Source organism: Channa argus, chromosome 5, assembly GCF_033026475.1.
Source record: "Channa argus isolate prfri chromosome 5, Channa argus male v1.0, whole genome shotgun sequence".
In the NCBI taxonomy this organism is placed as follows: domain Eukaryota; kingdom Metazoa; phylum Chordata; class Actinopteri; order Anabantiformes; family Channidae; genus Channa; species Channa argus.
This window is the reverse complement of record NC_090201.1, coordinates 16,756,647-16,774,922: the sequence shown is the minus strand read 5'-3', so window position 1 is coordinate 16,774,922 and position 18,276 is coordinate 16,756,647. Positions and strand designations below refer to the sequence as shown.

The 18,276-nt window shown below is 37.9% G+C and overlaps 3 protein-coding genes across 6 annotated transcripts; 1 reads left to right on the top strand and 2 right to left on the bottom strand.

Annotated features, from left to right (window-relative positions):
* Window positions 1-43: 43 nt before the first annotated feature.
* Window positions 44-1,702, bottom strand: rbp7b (retinol binding protein 7b, cellular). Its single transcript, XM_067506113.1, has 4 exons — window positions 1,321-1,702; window positions 902-1,080; window positions 582-683; window positions 44-355 (listed from the first exon to the last, which is right to left on the bottom strand). The coding sequence occupies exons 1-4, from the start codon at window positions 1,391-1,393 to the stop codon at window positions 302-304; spliced, it is 408 nt and encodes a 135-aa protein (XP_067362214.1). The 5' UTR covers window positions 1,394-1,702; the 3' UTR covers window positions 44-301.
* LOC137127363 (uncharacterized) lies at window positions 1,702-2,892 on the top strand. Its single transcript, XM_067504250.1, has 4 exons — window positions 1,702-1,956; window positions 2,064-2,126; window positions 2,224-2,303; window positions 2,439-2,892. Exons 1-4 carry the CDS (start codon window positions 1,880-1,882, stop codon window positions 2,579-2,581), a joined length of 363 nt encoding a protein of 120 aa, XP_067360351.1. The 5' UTR covers window positions 1,702-1,879; the 3' UTR covers window positions 2,582-2,892.
* Window positions 2,893-3,820: 928 nt separating this feature from the next.
* On the bottom strand, window positions 3,821-13,052 carry h6pd (hexose-6-phosphate dehydrogenase (glucose 1-dehydrogenase)). Of its 4 annotated transcripts, none has more exons than XM_067506100.1 (5): window positions 12,982-13,052; window positions 7,199-7,865; window positions 6,988-7,105; window positions 6,621-6,890; window positions 3,821-6,518 (listed from the first exon to the last, which is right to left on the bottom strand). In XM_067506100.1, the coding sequence occupies exons 2-5, from the start codon at window positions 7,850-7,852 to the stop codon at window positions 5,173-5,175; spliced, it is 2,388 nt and encodes a 795-aa protein (XP_067362201.1). In that variant the 5' UTR covers window positions 7,853-7,865; window positions 12,982-13,052; the 3' UTR covers window positions 3,821-5,172. The 4 variants fall into 4 exon arrangements, with proteins under 4 accessions (XP_067362201.1, XP_067362202.1, XP_067362203.1 ...); XM_067506101.1 differs by lacking the exon at window positions 12,982-13,052 and adding an exon at window positions 12,452-12,663; XM_067506102.1 differs by lacking the exon at window positions 12,982-13,052 and adding an exon at window positions 9,650-9,668.
* Window positions 13,053-18,276: the final 5,224 nt, after the last annotated feature.

The window sequence follows — 18,276 nt, the reverse complement described above, 5'->3', positions numbered from 1 at the left end:
TCTGATAATGCATATCAACACCATAAAAAACACAACACAGGGGTTGTTTTTCTGCAGAACAAATACTTTTAATAAACTGTCAAAATTTGTGCTTTCACAAAAGGATTTTGAATGCAGGACTAGGTAGCATTTAAACAAATTTGTACTGGTAGTTTTACTTTTTGCTTCTTTCATCATTAACAGTAGCAACTATATAGCAACTATAATTTCTGTCTTGGACCATTGCATGTACATACTGCAAAGAAATTTATCTGAAGCCTAAATAGATCTAACTCATTCAAATGCTCATAAGTCCAGTACATCACAGAGTCCTTTTAAAGACTTGTTTGCAGATTTGATCCTCACAGGTTAGTTCCTGAAAAGAGAAAACACATGAAGCAGTGCATTAGCAGTACAATGTATCCACTATAGTACGATAGTGTTACAGTTCAGCTTTTCTTTTGTGTACCCAATAAATTACAAAACATTGTATGAACCCACAAAATATAGGCATGACAAATCAAGAAAAAAATCTTACTGATTTCTGATTTTCACATTGATCACAAACACTGGATTGTTAAGAGCCAATAGATCAGTCATACCAGATGAAGGTGGTTGTCCTGAATCCAGTGAGTCCATCCTCTGTTTTTCTTCTCGCCTTTTTGAACACACACCAGCTTATCCTTTTCCCAGTTAACCAAACTCTGAGGGAGAAACATTAGATATAGATGTGGTTTGTGATAACTGTACAAACACACATACAATTACAAAAAGTGTGAGCTTGTAGACACACACACACAAAAAAATCCATTATAGATTTTTATTTGCTTGTTTAAGTTTCCATATGTATTAAAAAAAATACAGTTAAAAAAATATCGGCAAACAACTTTGTGACTAGGATACAATTTTTATAACTCTTTACCTGGCATGTCCGGTTGTCCATTCCTTTAGTCACCTCTGTGAACTCTTCTCCGGTTTTAAATGATAACTCATAATTTTTGAAAGTAGTGAATGTCTTGATTGTAAAACAGTCCCCATGTTGCTCAATCACTTTCTGGGGTTTCAGCATTGAGGCAATCTTGCGTGTTGCAAAATCAATGCCTACATGCAAAAAAAGAGGAATATGTTAAAACAATGTTGTCAAAATGACTTTACAAAAAGAAGTGCATGGGGATGATTGATCCTTGTGATAATTTCTAATTAAGAATTGTGTGTATATGCTGGGTAAAATGTTAATTGTTACACTGATTAAATAAACCACAAATAAGGGTTTCCTTAACACTGTAATTACACTTTTAAGAAAAACTATCCAATTCAAATTCATGAAGCAAGGACACTTACCCAGAGCAACCATGTATCCTTCAAAGTTGACATTGCTGACAATGTCCCATGTTCCACTGTAGTCAACAGGCATCTTGGAGGTTTGTCTGAGTATCTGGGAGTCTCTGAAAGACTATCAGGAGTCATCAGATTTTAAGCTCTTCGGTGTGATGATTCATTGTGTGTCAATATAGGGCAGGGGTGATATGTTGCTGGTTGCAGCTATTTTGGGCAGTTATACAGAGGAAGAACACTGGAGGATGGACCTTTTACACAATTAAGGAAAATAATCAGTTCCCATAAAAGAGAAAGCATCTGCACAGAATATTGTTCTTGAACCTTATGGACATACAGCCTATTTAACATTGTTTTTAGGACACCTTTGATCAAAATACACACAAGCTAAATTCTTTAGGGATTCTTTAGTTTTTAAGGGAGTGCAATATGCATTAGAGGTGCCTGTGCATGTGCAGTGTGAAATACAATCCTCCCTCCTGCCGACATTCCACGCGGCTATCAGTTCTACAGCATCGGGAGAAGCTACAGTTACAGTACACAACAGCTTGGATTTATAATAACAATGTTTCTCTATATGCTAATCTTCATGGCTTATTATAGCAGCAGATGGCTACCCAGGAACCAAAGGTTAAAATTGTGAGTGCTCTTATGAATGAAGATAATGGTTTAAATTGATGCTAAATTCTCTTTACAATATTCTCTTCTGACGTGTCTTTACTGACATTTTACTGTTGTTCTATTTCCAGTCAACTTGTAAATGCAGTGTTCACAGCAATTGTTCTTGTTCCTCAACTCTACGTCATGGGAAGGTAACTAGGAGAGAGGTGGTGGCATTCAGCCATTGAGATCTTTGGTCATTTGTAGAATAGGCAAAGCCACATTAATAACAGTGTCCTTTGTTTTAAGGACGGAATCCTCACGATACTGCAGGCAACCTCTACTGAACAACCTGACAGCCTTCATCGCCTTATCCTTCATAGCTTTAGGTAGATCCCATCAGGCTATTTGGAAAGAACATGGATACAGTATTTTCTGTAATATCAAACTTGCATGGATGATCTGAAATTCAAGACAATTCATTAAACTTCTATACACATAACACGTTTATCTGTTATTTTAAGGTTTTTCAGTGGTATTCACATTGATAGATCCAGTTCCTCAGAGCTTGTGGGCTTTCTATTATGTATTTGGGCTTCTGTCATTTGGACAAGGACTATGTACAGCAATCCTGACTCTGACAGCCACAGCATGTGTAAGTAAATAACTGTAATGTTATCATTGAGATCAATAGAAAAAAATAGAGAATGCTGTCAATTTATAAATGCGTATTCACAGGCCAAATCCACCCCTGAGCTGTACTACACGTCCCTTATTTTAACAGTTGGCTCTATTTTAAGTACAGGTGAAGTGAATTTCTTATGTGAACACACATACTGTATGGGACCATTCATATACAGAATCTTTCTTTCAAAGAAATAATACCTGGTTTTGTCTGTTCAGTCTTTTTTATGGTGAGAGGAGGACTCTGGCTGAAAAACAGGAGGCCTGCAACAGATCTGAGCAGAAACAATGAACAATAAAGGAGTCCAGCTGTCCAGAGTTGACATCGGATACTCCACACATAAAGATTTCATGTGGTTTCCATGCCACCAGCAACTGGAAACGTAAATCCATGTGTATAAAAAGATGGGAAAGTGAGTTTTAATGCACACAAGCAGATGCATGTTTTAAATATCAAAATTATTTTATTTGTTGATGGATTGTTTACATTTGTTTCGTGTACCTGTAACTGTTTAAAGGAAGTTAATAAATACATCCTTTACACAGTAAATTCAGTGTATAATTATACATATAAAATTACAGATTTGAAGCCTGGATACAGTTCTGAAAGTGAAACTTATCTATTTCAAAATGTAAAACTATATAAACAGATTATAGCATGGTGATTAAAAGAAATGCTTTATATTGATTAAGCTATAGGACAGCCAGGTTGTAATATTAAGTTGGGACAACATGTAAAATGTAAATAAAATGTGTAAAATGTAAATAAAAACAGAATGCAATGATTTGCAGATCTCATCAACCCATATTTTATTCACAGTAGAACATTTTGTTTTATGATGCACTAAATGTTTTCTATTGGTGAAAGGTCTGGACTGCAGGCAGGCCAGTTCAGGACCTGGACTCTTCTCCTGCGAAGCCAACCTGTCATTGCTACAAATTATTGCATTCTGGTTTTATTTAGGTTTTACACATTGTCCCACGTTTTTTTGAATTGAGATTGTGTATCTGGTAAATATGGTGAACAGGCACTTTTTCAGTCTCTTTCTAATTTGTTCTTTAAAGACTGCTGCTGGGGTAATAAGAGACCAGGACAAAGAACTAATTTTCAAGATGACTAAGTTTGGGGTATATGATTCTGACAAGAAAACCATGAAATTCTGCACTGTTCACGACTTTATGAACACCACTGCTTTTTTAGTTTTCTTTTTCAATCAAATAATCAATCAATCAATCAATCAATCAATTTGCAAGATATAGAATTTTCGAAGTGGAATGTGAATGCGCATTGATATTGGAATTATATGAGATGAAATTATCACAAATGAAATTATTAAATTATTACAAATGTTTGTATTATACTAACAAAATATATTATTTGTGTAAACAGTCACATTTTTTTACTCAATATAAAACAATCAAGATGTGTTAACCACCGAATTAACTACAAACCAAAAACTTCACAGATTAACCTGAGATCTTCCTGGGTTAGTGGGACCTGGATTTCTGTAATGCTACAAACCCTGATCTCTGTAAACTGCAGAAATGTATACTTCATGTAGTTTTTTCACTCATCTCTCATTTAGATGAACCATAAGAAAAATCTAAATTTGCATTTCACAATTTCAGACACAAGAGAAAATGTTCAACAACATTCAATAAAAAAAAAAAAAAAAAAAGAAAAAAGGACCATAACTATTTGTTTAACCAATTAACTATCAACTGTAATTCAATTTCCTGTCAAGAAATCTGTTAAAACCTTAAACTTTAACCCAGCTTTTACGTTGTGGTTTACATTTAAATACAGCTACAACTCTTGCCATTGTTGAAATTATCCCCTGGAGAACGCTGCATTCACAGTTGGACCATTGATTGAACAGTACCTGTGAGAAACAACAGCCCTGCAGTACAGCATCTATGTTTGCCACCAGCACAACTACTTTACTCTTTGAAAAAGAAAAAAAAAAAAAAGCTTAAATCCAATTATATTAGCTAGATTTTAAAAAGAAAGACCAAATATATAAAACTTCAATGAACTTCAATTAATTGACTTAATCGACGTCCAATATAAAACAGCTTGTGAGAAATGCCACACCAATACATATTTACTAAATTACACAATATATTTGTTGACGAATATGTTGTGTGGTGTTTAAAAACCCGCCCCAGTTAATGAAGTAATATGCCATAATTACAATTACAGTATTATTTAAAATACATTTTCTCCTTAGTGGAACTTAGAGGACTTTAACATTTGTACTTGAAATGTACATGCAAATGTAGCTAATCTGCTTTGTATTTTTACTTATAAAAGATTTGAAATGGTACTTGGCCAAGTGCCATTAATGGTACTTAGGCCAACACTTGGGTATTTTTATTTGGGTAGTTTCATTGTGTGCAGAGTTGTTGGAAACACCTCTGCACACAATGAATTAGATTTTGCTGTGTATGAGGCTGTGTAGCTGCAGACTGCTCAAACTGGGCATGCTTATCTTTCATGACATCATCAACCAGCTGCTGAATTGAAACAGCTTCATATATGATTGTCTAAATGAAAATTAGGAATGTCCTATCCTACCCTAAAAGTGCATCATAGTCTAAGTACCAAACAAGTCTGCCATTAACAGGCTTCACGCCAGTGACAGGCCATTTGTCTGGGTTGTCCTTCACTCGACTCAGCTGGGTGATCAGCTCATGTTTGCCTTTGCCCATCACTAAAAGAGCAACTTTCTGGGCTCGGTTAATGGCACTAAAAGTGAGGCTCATGCGCTGGTGAGGCTTTACTGGACTCTCAGTGAGGGCCACCAAACTCTTCTCAGGTTCAGTCACTTTACTACCAGGGAACAATGACGCTGTGTGGCCATCGTAGCCAACTCCCAGCAGTACAAAGTGGAAGCTGGAGCCATTAACCAACTTGTTGATCTCTTTCTCATAAAGCTGTGCTCCTCCATCCTCCTCCACACATAAACGTTGGTTGAGGAGTACTGGCATGGGGTGAATGTTGTAATACGGTATCCTAACATGTTGCAGGAGGTGGTCATGTAAGGTGTAGAAGTTTGACTCTAATTCAGTCAGCGGGACGCAACGCTCATCCACCATCCACACATGGGTGTTCCTCCAAGGGAAAGAAAAGTGGTTCAGGGCCAATCGGTGGAACAGAGCGAGTGGGGTTGAACCACCAGAAAGTGCAAGGTGGAAAACACCGCTCTCACGGATTGCTGCCTCTGCTGCTTCCTGTATGTCTGCAGCTAGTCTCTCCACTAGTTCCTCAGTCCAGGCAGATATCATGTCAGTGCTACGAAATTTGCCTTGCATCACTTGAAAATTGTTGACCGATGTGCCTCTTATCTGATCAGGGCTGATTATCACCACTTCACTGTTGTAGCTAATGTCCCTCCCTTTCAGATGAACGTCCAGCAGGACTCCGTTGTTGTCACCACCAGGGTAGATGCGAGGAAAAGTGGTGGATAGGCTACTGAGCAGTGGTGTCCATATTTCCCAGGAAGCCAGCAAATTTTCAGTACTAATGAAACTATTGCTACGTCCAGCATAAATATGAGAAATAAGTTCTGTATAAGCATCATGCTGCTCTGTTGGAGTGTGCACATAGTAGTCTGAAATAGGTAAACCTGCAACACTGACATCTGTGTGCTCCATCACTTCTTTCCACTCATTGTCCATTAAAACTGGTTTGAACAGATTCTTACTTACAAGAATTGCTGGATACTGAAGGGTGCCATGCCCAAAATGAAACACTATCTGTTTAGGCTTGCAGTGAACGGCTTTGTGGTTTGCAAGACAAAAGATGTCATTCTTGAAAAGTATGCGTGCATATCCCACCCGTTCATCTAACATCTTTCCAGAGATCAAAAGAATTGGCACGCCTTCATACTGAAGCTCATCAATATGCATCAATACAGCTGAAATACACAAAAACAATCACTGAGACACAGAATTATTTATTACTTTTACTACTACAAAGAAAAGAAAACTTAAAATCTTGATTATCTTTCTGTACTTACCTGCATATGTTGGTGTGAGACTGATGTGATCCTTTGTTTTATTCAGCTCCTGCTGAACCTCGGATTTATATGCCTGATACTGGCCGACCACAGCTTGACTATTTCCTAAAGGCAGCAAGGAACTGAAGACTTTTAACTTGTTTTGGAGAACTTCCTTATCGTTGCTCAGCTTCAGGGGAAGACTCATAGTCAACAAAGCCATGACCTCAGTCAGGTGGTTCTGAAGCACATCTCTTATCACCCCATATTGGTCATAAAAGGGAATACGACCTTGAGGACAAAACAACAATGGATGCATTTTGGGAATTCTTTATAGTTTTTCATACCTGAAAAGACTTACAACAGGTTTGATACAATATTTATTCACCTTTAACATCAAGGGTCTCTTTTAATACAATCTCCACTCTCTCAATGTGGTGCTTGTTCCAGATGGGATCCAAAAACTTCTTGTTCTCTATTCTGAATTGAAGAATCTTTGCAACCACCTTTTTAAGAAAGCAGAAAAACATACTGCAAAATTAAAAATCTCAATTACATGTTCACAGATGAAAGGAACATATTATGGAGGATGTCCTTACCTGCTTCCCCAGATAATGATCAATTCTGTACATTTCTTCATCCTTCAACGAGCTCCCAAGCTGAGATGCGAGAATCTGAGCACTCCTCAAGTCATGTCCAAAGGGTTTCTCCAGCACCACCCTTAGCCATGCCCCAATGGTTGGCCTGCAACTATTATTGATTTTATCAGCAATGTCTGCATATGCAAAAGCTGGCACTGACAAGTAGAAGAGCCTTCCTGCCTCTTTCATTCCTTCTTCCTGAAGTTGTTTCTCAATGTGGTTTTTAAGATCCTGGTAGTCCTCTAGTGTTTTCAACTGCCGATACTGTGACAGACGAAGGAACTGCTCTTTCAGAAGAGCACAGCGCTCTGGAGATACTTTATTTTGACAGGATACCACCTTTAGGATCTCAAAAAGGACTGGTGTGCCATTGACAGCAGGTGACAGTCCTCCACCATAGAAGGAGAATGTGTTTCCACTACTGACCTGGTTAACATAAAGCTGAAAGAAGCCCTGCCACAGGTACTTTTTTGCCAAGTCCCCTGTGCCTCCCACAATCACGACTGAGACATGGCCATGTCTTTGTGCCTCCTGTCTCTCCTCTCCATTTCCTACCCAGGCACATAGAGTGACCAAGACCAAGAGGACAGTCACAAACATGTTCTGGTCCATTATGTCCAAACTCCTGTATAAAAGACATTACATGTATGCAATAAGACATCCAGTTCTACCTAAATATTTGATTTACACAAGTCATAGAAATAATAGTGTATATTTCTGTGGGTTTAGTGCAAATTACATTTAATAGTAAATACAGATGTTAGTTGTTTTTTTTTTTGATTGTCTTGTCTTTAGAATAAACTGTATATAATGTTCATTATCACACTCAATGTCAATGTCTTGTTTTGCCCAAAAAGTGTTCAGACATTTTTATATATATTTATCAGAAAATCGGTTCACCCTATCAGTTAAGAGAAAGGTGTCATCTTATTTTTTGCATTTGTTTCTGAAATAATGAATCTAATCACTGACTTTCTGCCCATCATCTATTCAGCTTTAAATTACATTGACGAAAGCAAATTTAATATAAAACAGAAAAGCTAACACCAAGAAATTAAGTCATATTCATTACAGAGCAGATTTAAATCACACTAGTTAATGTAACTAAATCTTAAAGACTCTGAGTAAAGAGTTAAGATAGATATACGCTTACACATACACACCCACACAAATAAAATAATAGTTATTGAACATAATAGAAACAGAATAGCAATAAATTACTTAGCAAAATCTCTTTCCCGAGTTGCTGATGAGGTGCACTTATTCTGTCATGAGCGTAGTGATTACTGAATAATGGTGAGGAAGGGGTGCAGACTTTGGACTTTGCTCAGGGCACTGAGTTTCCAGTACAAGAGTTCTGTTGATATAGAGTGAGGAAAAGACAAACAACTAACTAATGATTTTGCACGGACCCTAAATAATTTCTGAAAAACATAAGAAAGTAAAGCTTGCTAATCACTGTTCGTCTTGTAAATCTTACTATTTGCAGGAATTAGGGTTCAATTTTTTTCACAGATCTGGAGTTTAAACTATTTGAACACTTGTAAAATATATTTTGTAATGTTTTTAATATTCAGTATATGCGGGGGCCTGGTGGCTCAATGGGTAGAGCATCAGGTTGTGGCCACCAGGTGTAGCCCTGCCCAGCCAGCAAGGGTCCCCCTGGTGCTACTCCTGCCCCCGAATAAAATGGGAGGGTTGTGGCAAGAAGGGCATCCGGCATCAAAAACTCATGCCAAATCAACGTGCAGAACACGTTCTGTTGTGGTGACCCCTGAAAGGGACAAGCTTAAAGCTTTAATGATAAGTATATGCATTAATTATTTCTCTTTTAATTATCAAATCCCCAAAAGGTTTCAACTTATCTATCCTTACAACGTTTTTAGAATTGCACACTTAAAAACTACAACAAAACCAGAGATACCATTTATTCTATGCACTGTCAATATTGTGCACCCAAGGTACTCGCAAAGCATTTCAACCACTGACAGTTTGAATAGATATTCAGGTCTGTTAAGCCAGTAATGGTTGATCTAGCCTCCAGTCTCAAGTCTCCAGCCTCAATCAGTGATGAGGAGCCACAAAGGAAGTTCACCTCTTTTCAACTAAACACGTTCATTTAAAAACAAAAAAAGTCAAACTTGAAGCCTTCAGTCTCAGCCAACACTGGTTAAATCACAGTCATTTACTAGTTTCACACACAGCTGCTCTGGGGACACTGCAGTAAGTCTAAACTTGAAGCCACAGAGATATTGCATAGACAGGAGAGAATGTAGACTCTAGTGAAAGGTCCAAACATTGCTCTTCTGCTGGGTGGAACATTGTGTAAGAATCCACAACAGTAGTCCATAACCCTTCCATAAATCCAACTGTTTTGTAAAAGCTTCTTATCATAAACTATTAGCTCACCTCAGTCTCCAAACACCTGCCACCTGCCACCTGAGTGAAGGCTCCTACCTATGTTGTATCTGACGACCTCAAAAGTGACTCCTGTTGGACACAATAGTGACCCAAATACATTAGACCTTTACATCAAATAGCTCCTAAAGCCTCAAAAAAGTTTTTTTGGCTCAAATACATCGTTGAACTCCTCAAGGCCTGCAAATCAACTTTAGTGTGTAAAATTAGTAGTGTATTAAATGTAGAAGTCAATGTCCAGGTGAACAATAGAATAAAATCCACTAGAATTCAGACCTAACTATATCCACTTTGTTTTCCTGACTGGGGTATTTAAAAATCATACACAGAGAACACAACATCCACACTGTGAAGGTGATTTAATGAATGACATTAAAATGAGGAATCCCTGTGTTCCGCAATCATGTCTACACAGTGGCAATGTAAACAGTAAAGGCCACCTCATGAATGCTGATTGCGTCAAGAACAGATTTAAACTGTTTAAAGAGCTACTGCAGAGCTACTTCATCTTTTAATCAGAAATAATATTGCTTAAAAACAATACAAAGATTAACAACAAAAAAAAACAAAGCTTGAAAAAATAATGTATTTGAGAAAAAAAAGTCTCCCATATCTAATAATTATATTTTTGACATTATTCTTAAAAATACATAATGCCACTTATGATTTTGTCAATTCACATATTATTTCATTTCTTCTCTGCCCAGCCAGCAAGGCTCTTGAAATATTTTAATCATATTTTGACATCATTTCTCTGTAGCTGATCCCTAGAAATTCTTCAGTGCACTCCCAACACATGACTCCTCCACAGTCACAAGCTGCTTTCATTTTCTGTCACACCACATTTATGCTCCAAATCAACACATCTACCAGATTTCTATAAATAGTAAACAAAAAATTTGATTTCTTTATTTTATTTATTTTGGTATTCACAAAACATTATGGTGCTGACTTATTCTGATGACATAAGTTAGCATCTGGTATTTTATAGTATCATGATGATTCCACTACAGATATATTGCTCTATCGTGTTTGTGGTAAAATTTGTCACAATGTTTTTTAAATAAAATAAATATCTTGCTAGAACTGCAGGGTTACTAAAACTACTCACTCACTATAGTCACTTCCTGCAATATGCTGATAAGCCTGTTCAGTTTAACAGCATTGTGACTATAGAGCTTAAATCACGAGCCTTCATGGTGATGAACACAAATAATAGGAATACCAAAATTATACTATTCCAAGAGAAAATGCAATAAATTAGTAATTTAGATTGTTCTCAATGGCAGCCTTTTCCCATAGCATCCCATGGACTAACAACCATTATCTATACTGTGTCCTACAAGCTCAAAGTTTGCATTCACTGAAGTGATAACAGCAATCTCTCTGTTAATGTGCAAATCAGTTTCAACAGATCCTCAGTTACATTGGTACAACTTTCAGTTTCATAGCTACACAACTTGCTTCCTGCAGCTATAGCTTTATGCCTCTGGGTATTTACTACTGTTATGCCTTGTAGAGAGTATTGGACGACATTTAACACAACTGCTTTTTATCTTCATAAATTACTGCCATTTCCTCTGAAGTACAGGAACTTTTAATCTGTGAAACTAAACTCTTAAAAAATAAAAAAGACTGCCACTGGAATTGACATTTCAATGCGAGTTCAGTATTAAGCATTAATAGAACTCAAATGTATTTTCACCAGGTCCTCCCTTACATCTCCCCCTATAATTCTGTTTAGCTTTTGGATTCAATTCAATTCAACTTTTATATAGCGCCAATTTACAACAAAGTCATCTCAAGGCACTTTAAATAATAAAGTCCAGACTACACAAGTATGTAGAAGCAACCCAACAAATCCCCCTTGAGAAAGCCCTAGGCAACAGTGGTGAGGAAAAACTCCCTTTAACGGAAGAAACCTCCAGCAGAACTAGAATTTTAAAATTCAATTAAATTTGGCAGTCATGTATTTATTACTGAGCAATCTACCCTTTTTTTTAGTATTTCAATAGACTGATTAATGATTGATTTATTTGTTTCCAATGTGACATGTTTAAAATGCTTTGACTATTGTGTTTAACAATGAGAGAATTACTGTGTCGGCTGAACATATTACACATTTTTATCTACACTGTACAAGACTACTGAAGCAATGGGACACATGATTTCTGGTTGCGACTATTAATTTTTTGATGGCACACAGTCACATAGTTTGAAACAGGTTAACAATATTATGTATGAAACCAAAGCTGTTTGGTGTGTTTCCAGAACTTTGACAGTTTCCATGATATTATGTTTTCATAGATGTATATAAAGTCTTGCTTGAAATGTTCAAGCATACAGGATATACAAATATTGTACATTTGATAGGATTTCTCCATTTTGTTCAATTATACACTACTCACAAAAAGTTAGAGATATTTGACTTTTGGGTGAAATTTCAGAATGCACCTAAAATGCACTATAACCTTTATAGCTGAACTTAATTTGACCTTCTCTAAACTTTTGTATGGACACTGTTCAACTGTCCAACTGTTCAGTATTTATTGCATAAGACTCTGTTCTCTAACAAGGGGATTATGGGTGATTCATGGATCAAATCTGATATGGAGAGATTGACATTTTTGTTGTAATATGACCGCCACTGATGTTTGCTTTTGTTTTAATAAATTGTTTGAGATGAAGGAATTGCCATTGTATGCTTTTACTTACTGCCCATACACAAATCCATACAGTCATGAAATAACAATAACTAAAATACATGTTTTAAGAGGAGGGAAACTGCCTTACGTTTCTCTTCAACAACCCTCATTTCAGTTGTTCTCCCAGCCCTGACACTGACAATGTGTGTGTTCGCCCCTGCTCCACTTCAGGAAGCCACAGACTGAATACCCGGTGTAAAAGTAGGCTATCCTGTTTTTCTTCAGCTACGGACCCTGCTGCACAAGTGTTCCGCTGATATCTGAACCCCTGCACACTGCGGCACTTCCTGCTGCTACTATCACTAACAAGGAAACAGAAAAAAACACAAAAATAAATCGGCGAATTTGCAAACTTGTATCAAGTCTGGCGGAAAGGGAAAGAGACAAGGACAGGGGCTAAGACGGTGGCAGGGGCAGGGGCACGCGCGCGCGCACACGCACACACTCTCTGACCGATGGAAGGCGGATGACACGTTCCACCTGCTGTTTACCCCCACTTCCGCTACAAACACACACGATGCTCCCAGTAAAACCTAAAAGTCTGCAGCTGAACTGTTTGAGTCTGACAACTAAAGTACAGAGACACAGTGACAAAAGCTCGGTGGAAACAAACCTGACCTGCGTGACTTGAACGAGTCGCTCCGCCGCTAAACGACGCTTCCTGCACCGGTCACGTGACTAAGCCGCGCTACGTCACAGGTTGCTGATGGCTCATACTATTTAATATAGTATAATAATATACAATTTTACCATCGATCTGCCAAGATTTAGAACGAAAGATAGTTCCACGTGAGACCTGCCTTTAGTTAAGGTGGGGCGGAGTGTCTTAACAAAATATTTTCATAAAATATTTTAGCTCCACAAGCACTGGTGGATCATCAACAAACATTAATCCCCCCACCACCACCAGCGCGGTGCCCGTCGGTGCCGGGTGGGCGTGATTTGGCTCATGAACGCAAACATTGGCACAACCTCAATACCAGATTTAAAGCAGCTATTGTTCAGTCCATATTAACAAGTTCTCATTTCATTTGCTGTAAAACACTCATTAAGCGAGACGGATCTTTCACTAGTTAACACCTTTAGCAGCTGTTGTGTATTTAACTCTTTACAGGTTTAATACTTTGTATGTTCTCGCACAAGCCTCTTAGTGTTATCCCAGCAGATGATTGTAGGGATCTAACTCATTATTTACGTTACTCATCTCATGTGTTACTATTTTAACTGATTGTGTTTCGTTCATGAGAAACAATCGCCATCACAAATCCAGAAGTGGTCACAATCATTTACAACGAGATAGAAAGCTGTCTCATTGAAAACTGTATTGCAATTTCATTTTTAGATTTCGAGTTTTTCACAATTTCTAACTTGCGTCCGGGATACAGAGCAATTTCAGCCTATTATTGTTCAGCATTTACAGCTGTTGCTGGCATCAATGTGTATTTCTCCAAGTAAGACACAAAGATGTATACAAACGCAAAATTTGACTTTTATAAATGTATTATGGCCAGTCCTAATATGTGGTTGAAATGCTAAGTGACAGATTGGTATCAGTCTGAATAAGAACTGAATGCATTTAAAGTAACTGGCAGATACAGTGGTTGGCAAAGTCCTTGCCTGTTGCTCGTCACTTGGTGGCAGCTGTAGACTACAGCATATTAGCGTCACACGGGGGACCCCTGTTGGTCGCTTTGTAATATAGCTGCTCTCTACTCGTGCCGAACACTTTTTACAGCTGGTAGCCCCAAATGCCACAGTCAGTAAAAGCTATCAGCTTTGAACGTTATATCTCCATAACAAATACAATAAAATAAAATAAAAAATAACAGAAGGCTCAGGGGTGTCAAAAAGCAACCCACATATTTTCTACACTGTTAAAAAAGAATTAAAAATCAGAATTGCACACATGGCACCTGGATGGATAAACATCCTGTGCATTGTTCAGCTGTCTTATGTCATCTTTTTAATCCAGGCCTAACCCTCATAAAGCAGGTGCCCCTTTGGCTAAATAGTGATATGATTGTTGTGGACAACACTGCCAGTCACACTTTGTGGTGTTCCTGTTTCCTCTGCTGAAACAGTTGTTACAGTTGTTAACATTGCAGAACTGACTCAGTGTCTTCATAGTCCAGTTGGTATACAAATGTTTAAGTTAGTTACATATGGGTAAGTGTATCAGCTAAGCAACTACATATCTCTGAAAAAAGGGAACTTGACTCAAAACTGTAAGTTTTTTTTTTTTTATCCCATCTGGAACTATCTGATTTTGCTTGGATCTTCACAATTTTTATATATACATAAGCGGATAGCCAATTTGGCTGTCCTTAAGGAGCTCTTTTTGAACTTTCATTCATCTCCATCATGCTTTTCCTTAGGTCAATCTCAGTCTTTCAACATTCATGTCAACATGAATGAGAAGACTTTAACTGGTCTCAAAAAAAGATGCTGAGAAAATTTTAAAGAAATTTAAAGAATGCAACATATGCCAACCACACACACACACACACACACACACACACACACACACACACACACACACACACACACAAACACACACACTTTAAAACAGCTGTAATGCCTGGGATCACACCAGAGAGCCCTCCCATGAAGTTGGCCACTGTGAAATGTAAACAGTAAACGGGATGGAGCATCCTGTGTGTGTGTGTGCGTGTGTGTGTCTGTTTGTGACTCTATGTGTCTGTGTGTGGAAGGGCGGGGTCAATGCTAAAGAGAGAATGAGCCCATGCTGCCCAGCTGTCACTGCTGTAACTTCTACAGGAGGCAGGCTGGAGGGCCACATAGTGTGATTAAGAGTGTGTGGGTTTGTGTGTGTGTATGTGTGAGTGTTGTCACCCCACACCCCCTAGGCATTCTCCACAGCCCCTGGCTTCCTTCCTTCCCTTTGTTAAGTTTGCAGGGCAGACTTTGTCAAGCTGAGCACACAAACAAATGCATATGAATGTGTAGTGTCATCTTTATAAGGCTGCTTTGCCAACTCCCATTAACACGGGTATTTACTAAGGGAGATTTCGCTTTCATTCAAACTTACGTCACCCAGACGAGGAGGATAATTGTGACCTTAGAGTGGGCTGAATGTGAATACACAACCTGCTGCATACTAATATGGGAATGTAATACTGAGCAATAAACAAAGACCGGATTTGAAATGTCTCTTTGTACCCTCAAGTAATTTTATGCTTGGTTATGGCTGTTATTTGATGTGTAACTTTAAAGGCAAAGTTGATTAGTGCTGGTTTGAATTTCAAAGGTGAGACAATCCTACCAAATATATTGGTTTAGCTTCTCTCTAAAATAGCTTCCTGTCCATGCATGCACTGTTCATTTTTTCTACAGCTGCTTTGAAGCATGAGGTCAGCAGCAATGCAGGCAGTGACGAATGATCAGAGCGAAGCCACAAATAGACTTAAACGATGTATGTATCGGTTACCCTTCATGTTTTTAACCACATTCTTACATTTTTTTTCTTAAAAAGATGGAAACTTGTCGTAGCGTGTTCTTTCTTTTGTTTTTAAATGCTATGCTGCACACAAAACATCCCACACAGACAACAGTCACCCGCCCCACATTCCAGTCAAGAGAGGTGGTGTTTCCAGAGGTGGCATGTGGAGCTTTTAAAGAGAGATGACTGAGGACATGAAGGAAAAACAAAGCAAAGGCTTTTCAGCTAAGTCCACACAACAGAGCACATAATGCCTTACTATAGAATAAAGAAGCTTTTACAACATCCATTTCCTTTTTGTGTGGTAGATAAAAGGTTGTTGGTATTTGGAGCAGGGTTTCTTGTGCTATTAGCACATTTTAGTTGATAAATACTTTAAATTGTGGTTTTGTGGTTCTTATTTCATGTTAGTGCTATGTACCTTTGTTGACTTTGACATGCAGATTTGTGACTTAAAACCAAGTTTGTGTTGCAGTTTATTTGTGTAACTTATCAGTGCTTGATATCATATTGTGTCATTTAAAGTGACCCCTGATATGAACTAAACAATTAACTTTGCTTTTCCTCAAAGTGTCCTGAACAGTGCTGTGTTTGTTGAGCAGAGATAGCTATTGTTTTTGTCATCACATGTCAATGTTTTTTGTACTGCTCAGCTTTGGCCTTTATTATTATTGTTATTGTGTTATAAGATAAGTTTAAGACTTCACGCTCCTCTGGTGGTTTGGACATTCCTATCATGTAGGCTCATAAAATCCTTTTGAAACCTACTGGATTATCTAAAAAATGCAATCTCTCTTTATTGTTGCTCTAAACCTATGAATCAGAATCCACATGCTGTATTTTTGTTTTGAGTGATTCATGCCCAGTCTAATTATCTGGCTAAAGTCCCCTAGCTACATCATCAAAACTGAAAAGACATGAAATGAGCTGTAGAAAACATTCCAGTTGGGCAGACTTTTTAATATTATGATGTACTTAAATAATTCCCAAGTATACTTGGGAATTATTTAAGTATACTGTAACTAGGTCTCTACTTTTATAATAAATCACACTTTAAACAGGAATATAACATATAATGTAGTACTTTTATCATGTGGTTTTGACTACTTTACAAGCAAATACCTTGAGTTCTTCTCGTACGACTGTCAGTAAAGCTGTGGTCAGACAATGGCGAGAATCCATCATTTCTTAACTAGCGGTTTTTGGGCCCCTCACTGTGAGAGTGGTGGAAAAGAATAGGTGCGTTTTATGTTGGCAGTACAGCTCCCCAGTGCTTTTCAAAAGTGTTTCACCTCTCTGTTTGCTGATTCCACAAGACGTGCAAGGAAAGCGGGTATGTGAGGGGAGCAGAGTCTGAATGACATGGCATTGCTGCTTCGGAGCTGTTCACTGACCCACAAAACGCAAGCCCAGCCCCCAGTGTGAAGTACTTTTGTGTTGTCAACACCCTCAAAAGCCCAATCTCCAAAGTGGCGGTGGCATTGGGGTGTTTTTGAACACAAGGGTTTAGCACTGTGAGGCTGCCGTCCGTTCTCCAGCAGGACGCATGCTCTGTAAAGCAAAAGAAAAGAAACCTGTATAGTAATGAAAGCATTTGCATACTTGTCTGCCAGAGGGGGTGTTAACCTTAGACACCTTCGAGAACTGGATGACAACAGAAACCACTTCTCACAGTCTAAGCATTAACACACTCGAAAATAACACCAAAGTGTACCTCTCTATGTATCAAAACCAATAAGAGCTGCTCAAGCACTTAAGATGGAAGTTTCCTTCAAGTGGCAGTTCACACTTAAAACAAAGTGCAATTTGAAAGTGATGGATTTCTGGATGTTACAGGATGTGTCAGCTCTTTGTGAAACGGAAAAACTTGTGAAGACACACAAAACGTAAATGTATTTAGTTCCAAAATCGGATATTTGAACAACAAACTAAGGTCACAAATAGTAAATGGAAAGATAATCCATTTGTGTTAAAAAGGTAACCTCTTCAACATGCAAGAGAAAATGCTTTCTGAAATTCAGCTGTGAACATTTAAAAAACAAAAGAGAAATCTTCTTATAAGATTTATTTAATCTTGTTAAATAAATTATAAATTATATAACCCTGTGCATGTTTTAATAATGAAGGATGAAAATGTCCTGTCAGAATTTTAATCAAGTTAAACTACACTTTGTGTTTACAAGCTATTGGAGTGATTTGAAGGTCACAAAGTCAGAATTTAACTCACACTTAACTAGCATCTTTCATTCTGTCTGTTGTATGATTAATTTCTGTGAATGGTAAAGTTTGACAAGACAATGTCTCCCTCTTCGGTGGATTTTTTGGGAGGTCTTTGTGAGGATAGCTGTGTTTGGCCCCCAGCATAAGAGGCTCTTCTTTCCAAGTACATGCTGCTTCACAGAAAAGACTTGACTCTGAGATTCCTCCAGATAAGAGTTGCTAGGTGATGCCAT

Excerpts from the sequence above, each read along its gene's own strand:
- rbp7b (XM_067506113.1), bottom strand. The coding sequence starts at position 1,393 with ATGCCTGTTGACTACAGTGGAACATGGGACATTGTCAGCAATGTCAAC. Across the intron at positions 1,081-1,320 it reads AGGATACATGGTTGCTCTGG|GCATTGATTTTGCAACACGC; the intron begins GTAAGTGTCCTT and ends TTTTGCATGTAG. Across the intron at positions 356-581 it reads AGGACAACCACCTTCATCTG|GAACTAACCTGTGAGGATCA; the intron begins GTATGACTGATC and ends TTCTCTTTTCAG.
- LOC137127363 (XM_067504250.1), top strand. The coding sequence starts at position 1,880 with ATGTTTCTCTATATGCTAATCTTCATGGCTTATTATAGCAGCAGATGG. Across the intron at positions 1,957-2,063 it reads AACCAAAGGTTAAAATTGTG|TCAACTTGTAAATGCAGTGT; the intron begins AGTGCTCTTATG and ends TTCTATTTCCAG. Across the intron at positions 2,304-2,438 it reads CTTATCCTTCATAGCTTTAG|GTTTTTCAGTGGTATTCACA; the intron begins GTAGATCCCATC and ends TGTTATTTTAAG.
- h6pd (XM_067506100.1), bottom strand. The coding sequence starts at position 7,852 with ATGGACCAGAACATGTTTGTGACTGTCCTCTTGGTCTTGGTCACTCTA. Across the intron at positions 7,106-7,198 it reads ATCATTATCTGGGGAAGCAG|GTGGTTGCAAAGATTCTTCA; the intron begins GTAAGGACATCC and ends TTTCTTAAAAAG. Across the intron at positions 6,519-6,620 it reads TCTCACACCAACATATGCAG|CTGTATTGATGCATATTGAT; the intron begins GTAAGTACAGAA and ends TGTGTATTTCAG.